Below are 12402 nucleotides of genomic sequence, written 5' to 3'. Positions count from 1 at the left end.
AAGCTTGCGAATTGTGATTTTTGGCTGCTCTTAATCAAAAGTATTTGGGGGTTTTTTGTCTCTTTCTTTGGAGCAACGGGGCTATCTAGAAAATGCATCTACATTGGGAATACCTGAAACGAGCTTACCTAGTGCAGGGAACCCCAATGTGGTGCCCACGTGGGGCTGATGGGAGTTGTAAGGCAAAAAACATCTGGAGAGCTACCATTCGTCACCCCTGGATTACAGGATATAAAACAGTACAATCAAACAGCATAAACCAACCAATGAACAATGCAATAGGACTAGGATTACAGAATTAGAGAACAATGCAAACAACAGACAGCCTAAGGCAAGGTATACTATAAAAGTTTAGGAAGTAGATTACAAGGTACAAGAATGTGCAGTAAAAGCAGATATTATTTACAATAATAATTGCAATGGACTACGATTCCATTCCATTATAAAGGTCCCTTCCTGGACTGTTCCAGTTTACTATGGTTCTAAACTCTTCTTCAAATGCCCTGTTGAACATAACTGTTTTGCACATTCTGTAAAATGACAGAAGTGTGGGGAGAGCCTCCCTGACCTCTTATGGCAGACCACACTGCCATAAGGACAGCAACGGTTGCCGTGCTGTCACCTTTTTCTCTCCACTCCCTCTTGGGGGATCCCCCCCCATCCCTGATGTGACATAATGACTGCATAAGAGCACTTTAAAGATGCCATCAGGGTTTGTAATTTTTTAATGTTACTGATTTTATATATACATACACATATATGTATTTTTTAAATGTTGTACATTGCCCTGGGCCTGGAGCTAGCCAGGATAGGGCAATTCATCAAATGTAATAAATAATAATAACTCTACAAGGTGGGAGCCTCCACTGAGAAAGCGTGTGAATGGGCAACTACCAATTTGCAGAGTGGCACCTTCAGAAGTCTTTGCTTAGATGAGCAAAAGACACTGCAGCTGAACACAGCAGCAAAGTTAAGGTCTGCATGTCCAAGACCATTAAGAGTTTTGCAGGTGATGACCAGAACCATGCACTGAACTTGGTAACTGACTGGTTACCTGCAGATGGAGCACCTGCAGAATGGGTGAGATGTGCGTGTTGCTTCTAGTCTGCTATATTGACTAGTCTGCAAGGTTGTTTTTAAGGGCAGACCCAGGTACAGTGCATTACAATAGTCTAGGTTTCAGATATCTACAGCATGGATCCACCACATGGTGGCCAGATCAGACAAATCAAGACCATCTTCTGAGCTAAGTAAAGCTGACAGGATGCTTCCCCACCTCCCCCCCCCCCCCCCCCCGCAGCTGCATTAACTTGCTTCTTCAGTAATAATGCTGGATCCATTACAACCCTTAGGCTCTTGATTGAGTCAGCAAGCATTGGCTGGAGACCAATGTCCCTCAAGCCACCATGCCACTCAATGTCTGAGCAGGGAGCGCCTATGTAGGACTACTCTCTCCCTCTTCCTACACTTGCATGATACTGACAGAGGAAGTAAGGACACACTTAGGGCTTTTTTTGTAGAAAAAGCCCAGCAGAAACTCATTTGCATATTACGCCATACCCCTGGTGTCACCATTGTTTCATTGTTTCACACAGGGCATTTTTGTAGAAAAAGTCCAGCAGGAACTTATTTGCATATTAGGCCATACACCCCGATGCCAAGCCAGCTGGAACTGTGTTCCTGTACGATCCTGCTTTAAAAAAAAAAAAAACCCTGGACACACTGAGATTGTCAGTTATGTTGTCAGTGCTAGGGTTTGAGAAAATCCTAAATAGTAAGAGCTTATCTTTGAGTTCTGACTGCAAAGGAGAAGGTGGCAATTGTCCAGAAGTACTTCTTCACCCAAAGGGTGATTAACATGTGGAATTCACTGCCACAGGAGGTGGTGGTGGCCACAAGCATAGCCACCTTCAAGAGGGGTTTAGATAAAAATATGGAGCAGAGGTCCATCAGTGGCTATTATATATAAATTTTTTTGGCCACTGTGTGACACAGAGTGTTGGACTGGATGTGCCATTGGCCTGATCTAACATGGCTTCTCTTATGTTCTTATGTTCAGAAAATAACCCATTAAATAAGAACTTCCCCCCAGAATTGAACCCAAACAAATGGTTACCATATAAACTAAGCTTATTTGTCCTGTTTGATCCTGAATCTGCTAAACATCTTCATTGCGCTGTATAATTTACTGCGCACCCTTTACCTATATGTATGCATTGGTAATTTCCAATTTTGTTTCTGTCTTGTTGTGACTCTAATCAGCCTTTCCTATGAACTAACCCCCACCCTCCCTCTTCCTATATGAAATGGCTGAGAAAATTCTGTTTCACTGTACCTGAAGAAGCGTGCTTGCACCAGTGTTCCCTCTAAGCTGAGTTAACATGAGCTAGCTCACTGAGTTTTAGCCTCCAGCTCACATTTTTGTCTTAGCTCAGGAAGTATGATCCCAGAGCACACTAATTTATGCAGTAGTTCACAACTTTAGTGCCAGTAGTTCACAAAGCAGAATTTTTGGTCACAAGACTCAGCAGCTTAGAGGGAACACTGGCTTGCACGTTAAGTTTTTTACCTCGAATAAAACTTCGTTTGTCTTATAAAGGTGCCACTGGACTCAAATTTTGCTGGGCAGTGTGGGCACCCCACAGTTGCAAAGAGAATATACGTAGGGCCACTCCTCTGAACGCTGTCTATATAGATATCTGCCCATTAAAAGTTTTAGATATACTATCCTGATGAATTCTCACGTGCTATGTCTTTGTAATGGCTTCATAACTGACTCAGTATTCATTCTTTAGTGGAAATATGTACACGTTATGCTCTCAGCCTTTGAACCTCTCAAGCGCCTAACGCCCTAACCCATTTTTTAAGCCAACATTAAAGGGAAAAAAATGCCATACTACTACTTCAAACGAAAGAACCCGCCAACAACCTAAGGGGCGGAGCGACATACAGACCGGAAGCCAGGAAAGAGTACGTCGCTCTGGCACAGCCCTCTCTATGGTGTTATCGCAGCTGTAGTGAGACCCAGGCACGCGTGCGTTCTCGCGAGACCTGGGCCGGGCCGCCTGTCAGGGGCCGTCATGGCCGGCGGTGGCGGCGCCGAGGCGCGCACCAGCCTGACCGCTTTCGTCTTGGGTGGCTCCGTGGCCGCCGTCCCGCTGCTGCTCTCGGCCCCTCCACCGGCGCTGCTTTCCGGGCCCGGCATACAGGGCCGGGTCGCTCTGGCGCTTCATGTGGCCGGGGTCAACGCCGCCCTTCTGTTGGGCTGGGGACGAGCGCCGGGCGGGATGTATCAGGTGAGGGGCGGGGCGCGGAGGAGGAGGGGGCGTGGTCACTTGGGTCCCCAGCTGGCATCCAGCAAAACTTCTTTGGTTTGTGTTTAGTTGGTAGCCTCGTCCCCATAAGACCCACTGAAATGTCACAACACTGATTGTAAACTTCTGAGTGCTACAGAATTCTTCATCGGGTTGCGTGTTAAACGTGAAAAAGTGCCATAGAATTCTTTTATCCAGGTTGCATGTGAAGCAGAAAAATGCTTTTGGATGCTACACGATTTTTCCTTCCCTCTCCTCAGGGTGGTAAGCATGCACAAAAACCTATGCTTGAGGAGTTTAACAGGGTGCACGAAAGCACAAGTTCTGGCTTATTCTGCAACCCAAATCCTATTGCATTGTTTACTGACTGTCCTAGCCTGCTGATTGTATTGTTTTACTCTGTATAATCTGCCTTGAGTTTCAGTGAGACCGGTGGAATATAAATAACACACTCATAAATAAATAGGGGGGGAACAGGAGAGAAAAATATTTCAGGGTATGTTGAAAAACAAAATCATTCTGCAGTTTGTAGTCTTACTTAGTGATTGTTTAGGTATTCTCTTTTGGGACCATAAGGCTCTCAAAGCAGTTTCCAGAGTTTTGAAAAACAAGTATTATCTTCTCCCCCTTTCCTTTGCTGCTGGGTTTCAGAAGGCATTTAATTTTTCTATTTACCTGATTTATAGTCTGCCATTCTTACTGAGGTTCAGTGTGGATTACATAAATTTTAAAACAATGCAACAGGAATAGGATAAGGCATATAACAATATAATTAAAATATATTAGAAAGTGCAATAAGAACATGGCAACTATAATAAGAAATGCAAAAAACAAGGTTGTTTTTTCTAGAAATTAGAAACAGCACAGTAAGAACAGGATAAAGCATACAGGATGCAAAATACAGCCCCTTGTCCCTTTATAAAAATGTTCTGTTGACCAGTCCTGTTTTACTACAGCCCTGTTCCTTTTATAAAAACTGCCCTCCTGAACACTTGCATTTTACACATTCTGTGCAATGCAGGGGCCTTCCTGATCACAGCAGCAGGCCATTCTACGAAGTAGGAGCCACATCAGAGAGCGCTTGGTACAGACGGCAGCTGATCTTACCCATTTACAGAGCAGCACCTTCAGGAGACTATAAGGCTATGTTCAGATCAGCATGGCAATCCTTTAGGTGTGTCTGTTCTTATTATGTTGTTTATAAACCTTGTAATCTTGGCCTTTCAGATTGCCATCCGTGCCTGCTTCTTGGGCTTCGCTTTTGGGTGTGGCTTGTTGCTCAGCTTCGGACAATCTTCATGGAGACATTTTGGCTGGTAAGAGAGTGGAGCTTTCTGATGCGCGTTGTAAACAAAAAGTCAAACACACCCAAGACAGGGAGGTTTTCTCTTTGTGTTGGCTCTCCTGTTCCTGCTTTCTCTTATTACCTGGAATTTCTGTGTGTGGTCCTCACTCCCCTCTGTTTGATGAATATCTGGCTGGCTATGATCATCTGCCCCGACCTGAATAGCCCAGTCTTGGAAACTAAGCAAGGTTGGTCCTGGTTAGTGCTTGCCTGGGAGACCTAGGAAACTCAGGGTTGCTACGCAGAGGCAGGCAATGGCAAACCACCTCTGTTTCTTCTCTTGCCTAAGGGAAACCCTAAGGGATAACCATGTGATGGCTGTGACTTGATAGCTAAAAAAAATGTATTTTGAGGGCAGGTGGTCGAACATGAATCTTGGGGTCCGCTCTGGCCCTTTTGGTTTTCCTAGATGGCCCATGGTTGCATTGTGGCCCCACTGGTGGACCTCCTGATGGCACCTGTTTTTTTTGGCCACTGTGTGACACAGAGTGTTGAACTGGATTGGCCACTGGCCTGATCCAACATGGCTTCTCTTGTGTTCTTATCCAACAATTTGGCAAATATACCTCTTCGGTCTTAGTTGCATTTATTGTGAATGGAGTTGGATCTGCTTCTGAGTCTAACAGTCGTTACGTGTGGTCCGCATAGTTTTCTTGTCACTGGTTTTTAATGATACTTTTAAAGCTATTGGTGCAGTTGTTTGTGTCTCACCCCCCATGGAAGCATAAGTGTGGGTGGTGCTCTGAGGCCAGGACCAGCCCTTGGCCTGTTTCCTGCGCCTTGCTCATGGAGTGGTCTGTGTAGGGTCATAGTTCATTGCATTTGTTTAAGATGCATTTTTGTGATACACATCTTTCAACAGCAAGGCTTTGGTTCCACAGAGCAAGTGAGTTAAGAGCTGTCTTCAGAACTGAGCATTTCTGCTGTTTGGCCCGTATCACGTCAGTCTTAAGATCTTTTATGTCTGTATGGAACAAACAATGTAAATATGTTAGCTAGGATAAATGCTGGCTGATATGTTAGTTTATTGAGCTAGTAGTAGTCAGTTTATAAAGAGAGAACGTTAATTTCACTTCAGTGTTTATAAGATAGCACTGATACAGCATTTGCTTGATTTTTACTATGCTCATGTCGATTGCAACAAAAGAAACAGCAACACTGAAAGATCTTTTACACCAGTGGCCACTGGTTTCTGGGAACAATGCCAGGTGCTTTTAAAACCCTTCGTCACCTAGCACCTGTTTGCGGGAAGGTTCCTCTCCCTGTTTGTCAGCACTTTGCTTCTGACCGGTCTGTGCAGGTGGTGACGTGTCATACACTTTCTTTCTCCATGAGCGTGTCCATTCTACTGAACAGCCTTCCCAGGAATGTGAGGAAGGGCTCTTTGGTTCGTGTTTTTTTAAAAAAAACTTTGTAAGGCTTTTAGAACACTCAACTTGGGCCGCAGTGTTCTAATTGGATGGCAGGAGTTTGTTGCATTTGACTGTTGCTCCCTGCCATGGGCCTTCATGTTGGAGAGAAATGGGGCCTATAAATAATTTTAGTAAATAATGGATTGGATCCAGACTAAAGGAGGGGCTGTGGCTCAGCTGAAGAACTTCTGGTTTGCTTGCGTAAGATCCTAGGTTCAGTCCCTGGCATTTCCTGTTAAAAGGACCAGGCAGAAGGTGATGGGAAAGACCTCTGCATGAGACCCTGGAGAGCCACTGCTAATCTAAGTAGACAGTACTGACCTTGATGGACAGAAGGGTCTGATATAATATAAGGCAGTTCCATGAGTTAGAGCTTCCACTCATCCCCCCTTTCTGTTGCAGACCGCTTTCATGTTATTCTTCAGAGTTTCTTATTGCCCCAGGGGCAGCATTTTGTAGAAATCAGTGGGAGAAAGGAGGCAGGAAATTTCCATTCAACCACTGGAAAACCGTCCCATTCCAACCCAATAAGTAAAACTCAGCAAGAAGTGACCAGAAGGCATTGCATCTAATGTAACCATCCTTGTTTTGGTCTTTTCTCAGGTACATGTGCTCTCTGTCGGTCTTTCATTATTCGGAATACTTGGTGACAGCCATAAACAACCCTAGGAGTTTGTCTTTGGACTCTTTCTTGCTGAACCATAGTTTTGAATATAATTTCGCTGCACTGTCCTCATGGGTGGAGTTCACTGTGGAGAAATTCATTTTTCCAGGTCAGTAGCCGTTTAAGAGAAATGGAAAGCCTTCTTTTGTGTTTTGGCTAGGAACCAAGAAGCTCCCAGAAGTTGGAGTCTTGTGGCTCCTTAAGGAGCAGCCTGTTTGTTGAGGTGGAACTTGTTATGGACTAAAACCCACTTCAGTGGATGTCATCTATGGTGGTTCGCCCCCTACCCTGCTGGGCTGGTTAGAGATAATATTAATGATAGGTGTAAAATGCAATTATATATTAATTTAATAAAGATATAAGAAGTGGTACAAGGCTGAGCACGCGTAGACTGTGGTTTATAGTGCTTTTATGTATGCTACCGTGGGAATCCTCTCCAACAGTCCTGCAAGGTAGGCCATTAGTATTATTCCTATATTGCAAACAGGCTAGCCTGTCATCCTGTTATGCCTCTTAGGAGTTTGTTGCTGAGGTGATATTGGGGGTTTCCTGGCTTACGCTCTTAGCAATTGTTGAAGTCTCCCCCTCTCTCCCACGATCACTGACAGAAACTGTCATCATCTCTTAGTACTGAATTTGCTTTGCCACATGAGCAGTGGAAATTGATTCTTGAGCCTGCTTGTGGGGGGGGGAGGGCAGGATACAAATAAAATAAATAAAATGTCAGCAGTAGGGGATGTTTTTGTATTTAAAAAATCCTTTTCAAATGGCAGTCTCCATTGGGGAAATTCACAATTTCTGCAGCTTTAGTGTGTTCCAGATGAAAAAAATTGCTTGTCTTGCAAAATGATTGCTGCATTTGCTTAATGGTGTTAATGTAAGGCATCAATCCTTTTGAAATAAAATTTCTTAGCATTTTGAAGGGGCAGAGATTACATTGTCATGTTAGAGCGGCAGAGATCACCCCCACCTTTCCTCCTGAGTTGGTCCTCTGCATCTAACACCCAAATGATGCCACCTTTAGAAGAAGAGGTGGAGATTGGATTTAGACCCTGCCCTTCACTTAGTCTCAGCGCAGTTTACAATCTCCTTCCCTTCCTATCCCCACAACAGTCACCCTGTGAGCAGTGTTCCCTTCAAGCTGCAGAGTCTTGTGAGCAAAAATTCTTCGTGAGCTATGGGCATTAAAGTTGTGAGATACTGCATAAATTGTTGTGCTCTGGGATCATTTTTCCTGAGCTAAGACAAAAATGTGTGAGCTGGAGGCTAAAAATCTGTGAGCTAGCTCACACTAACTCAGCTTAGAGGGAACAATGCCTGTGAGGTAGATGGGGCTGAAAGAGCTCTGAGAGAACTGCTGTTGAGAGAAGAGTTCTGGGAGAACTTCTGATTGACCCAAGGTCACACCAGCAGCTGCATGCGGAGGAGTTGGGAATCAAATCCAGTTCTCCCAGATTTGAGTCTACTCTTTTAACCACTACACCACATTGGCCCTCTGCATTTAAGCTGTGTTTATTTGTGTTGCAGAGATGAAACAGGTCACTTGGCTGAGCTCAGCAGGACTGCTGATGGTGGTTTTTGGGGACTGCCTGAGGAAAGCTGCCATGCTCACAGCTGGCTCCAATTTCAACCACATTGTTCAGAATGAAAAATCAGAGACTCACACTCTGGTGACCAGAGGAGTGTACGGGTGGTTCCGTCACCCTTCTTATGTCGGATGGTTTTACTGGAGTATCGGGACCCAGGTAATATCACCTAACATTTTTCAATTCTTGGCCTCCTTATCCCAGTCCCTATGATGTTTTTAAGGAGGTGTCCAGTGGTGTAGAATTTAATACCTGTAAGGTGGTAGTTACTGAAAGGAAGAAAGAATCTTTGATATTTTCTTTTTTGTTTTTTATTTTCAAGGAGCTCAGTATTGCAGTTAGAGATGTGAAAGATTGAGGGGGAGGGGGATAAAAACACATGGAAAAACCAAGCTTTTTTTTTCTGATGGGCTTTTACAGCTTTTCTGCTGGGAAAACAGAATGCTGGGGGGGGGAATATCTGAAGCATTTTCTCTTTTGGAATGAAGAAGAAGATATTGGATTTATATTTCCCCCCTCCACTCCGAAGAGTCTCAGAGCGGCTCGCAGTCTCCTTTACCTTCCTCCCCCACAACAGACACCCTGTGAGGTGGGTGAGGCTGGAGAGGGCTCTCACAGCAGCTGCCCTTTCAAGGACAGAGGCTCAGAGCAGCCTACAATCTCCTTTACCTTCCTCCCCCACAACAGACACCCTGTGGGGTGGGTGGGGCTGGAGAGGGCTCTCACAGCAGCTGCCCTTTCAAGGACAAGCTCTGCCAGAGCTATGGCTGACCCAAGGCCATTCCAGCAGGTGCAAGTGGAGGAGTAGGGAATCAAACCCGGTTCTCCCAGATAAGAGTCTGCACACTTAACCACTACACCAAACTGGCTCTCAAATGAGTGAAATGAAATGCTTTTTGAAGACAAGGTTGTACTGTGAAGACAAACTGCAACATTAGTTAACTACAGTGCCAGCACCGTAGCCATATACAATATATTTCCAAGCATATAATTATTGTTGAAAAGTGATTTAAGTTTGTCCACGGTTAACAAGCCATGGCATGTATGCTGGTACACCATTGAAGAGATTTAAAATGTTAATGAGATTTAACTGGGTATTGGCATACTCTGCTAGCTAAAAATATACACATGCCTGCTGTTAATCCTCAGCCTTGTTGATTGAGATTTGCCCTGGGCTTTGCTGTTGCCCAACACAAGTGGGGAACCGCTTGGTCCAACACAAAACTCCTTTCACAAGGAAAGCCGGCCTGTCAGGAAGAAGAGTTGTGGCCTAGCCTTCTCTGAGATGGGCTGGCTTTTTGTGTGCAAGGACTTCTTGATGGAGGAAGGCGGCGTTCCAAGGTGCAACAGAAAGCCAAGATGCCGGGCTGATTATAATTAGAAGAAGACTGCAGGTTTATACCTTGCCCTTCTCTCTGAATCAGAGACTCAGAGAAGCCTACAATCTCCTATATCGTCTCCCCCCACAACAGACACCCCATGAGGTGGGTGGGGCTGAAAGGGCTCTTACAGCAGCTGCCCTTTCAAGGACAACCTCTGCCAGAGCTATGGCTAACCCAAGGCCATTCCAGCAAGTGCAAGTGGAGGAGTGGGGAATCAAACCCGGTTCTCTGAGATAAGAGTCCGCACACTTAACCACTACACCAAACTGGCTCTCTACACCAGATTTAACTTAGCTTTGATGTGAGTGCCTTGCATTACAGCATTATACATTTATCTCAGATTGCTGGATGCAGTTCTTAGCCAGAATGGGCTCAGAGCAGCTTTTTTTTTTTTTGCCAGCCCTTGGTAGCTGAAGAGCCTTTTTGAGATATCTTCTTGAGTGTTCAGCTCATCCTTTGGGATGAGGCTGTAGCTCAGTGGTAGAGTGTCTGCTTGGCATGCAGAAGGTCCCAGGTTCCATCCCCGGCATCTCCGGATGAAAGGACCAGATAGTAGGTTAAGTGCCTGAGACCCTGGCGAGCTTCCAGTCTGAGTAGGCAATACTGACCTTGATGGACCAAGGGTCTGATTCAGTATAAGGTGGTGTCATATGTCATGACTTCCAGGTAGCCAAGAAATGGTTTCTTTCCTCCTTTTTGCTCCTTTAAATTCCTTTTGTTTTATTTTTTTGCCCCAGATCTTGCTCTGTAATCCCATTTGCGTGGTGGGCTACACCCTGGCCTCCTGGCGCTTCTTCCGAGAGCGGATAGAAGAGGAGGAGATGACACTCATCCACTTCTTTGGCGAAGAGTACCTGGTGTATAAAAGACGGGTGCCGACGGGTCTGCCCTTCATCAGGGGGGTTAAAGTGGAACTATGAGAGCACGGTCCAAGGCTTAGCCCCAGGCCAACCGGTCTCTGCTTAGAGAACAGCACAGTGTGCCCTGCTGGTACCAGTAGTGGTCAGTTTTAATCCTTAGCGGTGACTTTGCCTGGAGGTTTGTTAAGGGCTACGCAGAAGCTCAGGCTCTCAGTCCACCTTAGTTCAAACTAGAGGAAGTCTTTCTGGATTCCCGAAGCTGCACTGAACTCTCAAGCCCAAGTCACAAGGCTGAGTTTTATTTTTTAAAGCGAAAAGGCCACTGCTGTGCCTCGGGGCAGCTCCAATGGACTGGAATGCATCCCGGCAGGTTGTTTCCAAAAACAAGCTTGCACTTTCAGTAACCGCCATCGGCCGAGAAGGGGGTCTGCATGGGAGCTCACCTCTCTCTGGTAAAAACTCTTTTTTAAAAAAACAAAACAAAACACCTTTTTTTGGATACATTTCCCCTTCCCTCCCTTCTAAAAGGGCTTTAACTTCTGGGCCCAATAACAGAAGCCCTTCGGTCTTAACTCTTCCAGCGGGCCAGAGGCTTGCAGCAATTTGGCCCTTTTAAAACGCATGACCTTTTTTTGAAAATCACTCCTGGAATAATGTTTACCTAAGAGATTGTCGCCATCACAGACTAAAGACGTTTTCCCCTTCCGGTAAAGATGGGGTTTCCTAAACGCCACACAGCCAGGCTTGCGTTACACCTCACCAACGAATGAAAAATATGTCTCTGCATTTAAATTTAACGTCGTCCTGCTCTGTTTTCATTGCTGTCCTTTGTCTGCTTGGTTCATCCCTGTCTGACCTGTGGGGAAAGAAATGTTCTTATAGCCATGTCTCTGGTTGCAAGCTTCCCTCTCTTCCCTGTCTCTTTTACATTTTGATGTTTTGTTTTGTTTTTTTGGCAGAGGTTTAAAATATGGTCCTGTAAAAGGCAGCACTGTCCTCAGCGCTGCGATATTCTGTAGAACTGGGCAAGTAAATCTGTGCCCACCAGGGGGGTTATTCATTTCCACGCTTAGTTTTTGGACTGGGAATGATGCCTTTGCTTGAGCAAGAGGGACACGGCATTTCTGTTTTCCTTTTAGGTTTCAGGGAGCACCGTTTTGTTCATGTTGTATACCAAAGAGTAGCTTACTGCTTTTGTGGTTCTGGTAATCTTTGTATAATAGGAATGAGGATTCGGGTTGAAGCTGGCTGGAGCTGTTTGGGCCGTGATACATCCAATCGTGGCCCAGCTACAGTTCGCTGCAACTTTGCCAGTTCTTGAGCTTCTCGGATGCTTCTTTGTTGTTAAGGCTTGAAGGTGCAGAGGCCACATTAAAGTGGAGGGGAAAAACCTTATGGAAACGTTGGGTTTTGTGGATCCCAGAGATGAGCTGCTTCCTTCCTCTGCTTTTTCCTCTGCACTGTTGCATTCCCCATGCTGTTTCTTTTTCCCCTGCTCATCCTTGTCAACTGAAATGCTTTCAGGGAAGAAAATGAGGCCATTTGTCAGTGGGGTTGCATGCACTCTTACGGGGAGGAAAGCACCAAGAAAAAAAGAATTCTGCAGCCTGTATGTACCACATGCGCACGCTGTCCTCTGTCCAAAGCAGTGTTTACTGCTTTGCAAAATTTAGTTGTGGGGCAGCCCACACTAGACGCCAATGCCTTTCCCTGCTTCCCCAACCCTTGGAAATCTTTATCATCACCACCTTTGCCTTTCGAGCATTCACCTAGCAGAGCCTGTGCACATTGGGGGCATATTTCGCAGCCAGAAGAGCAAGAACTTTTCACTATTTCTGT

At 45.3% G+C, this 12402-nt stretch overlaps 1 protein-coding gene across 1 annotated transcript; it reads left to right on the top strand.

Moving 5' to 3' along the window:
- The first annotated feature begins 3032 nt into the window (after positions 1–3032).
- On the top strand, positions 3033–11355 carry ICMT (isoprenylcysteine carboxyl methyltransferase). Its single transcript, XM_060259271.1, has 5 exons — positions 3033–3296; positions 4542–4630; positions 6675–6844; positions 8263–8480; positions 10441–11355. The coding sequence occupies exons 1-5, from the start codon at positions 3081–3083 to the stop codon at positions 10621–10623; spliced, it is 876 nt and encodes a 291-aa protein (XP_060115254.1). The 5' UTR covers positions 3033–3080; the 3' UTR covers positions 10624–11355.
- The last annotated feature ends 1047 nt before the right edge of the window (positions 11356–12402 follow it).

The sequence above is a fragment of the Heteronotia binoei genome, chromosome 18 (genome assembly GCF_032191835.1).
Source record: "Heteronotia binoei isolate CCM8104 ecotype False Entrance Well chromosome 18, APGP_CSIRO_Hbin_v1, whole genome shotgun sequence".
Classification (NCBI taxonomy): Eukaryota; Metazoa; Chordata; class Lepidosauria; order Squamata; family Gekkonidae; genus Heteronotia; species Heteronotia binoei.
The sequence above is the reverse complement of the archived record's forward strand: the minus strand, read 5'-3'. Positions and strand labels throughout refer to the sequence as shown.

Bases quoted from the DNA above. Each gene is read 5' to 3' on its own strand.
- ICMT (XM_060259271.1), top strand. From the start codon at position 3,081: ATGGCCGGCGGTGGCGGCGCCGAGGCGCGCACCAGCCTGACCGCTTTC. The intron at 4,631-6,674 runs GTAAGAGAGTGG...GTCTTTTCTCAG, and splicing joins TCATGGAGACATTTTGGCTG to GTACATGTGCTCTCTGTCGG. The intron at 8,481-10,440 runs GTAATATCACCT...TTTTTGCCCCAG, and splicing joins ACTGGAGTATCGGGACCCAG to ATCTTGCTCTGTAATCCCAT.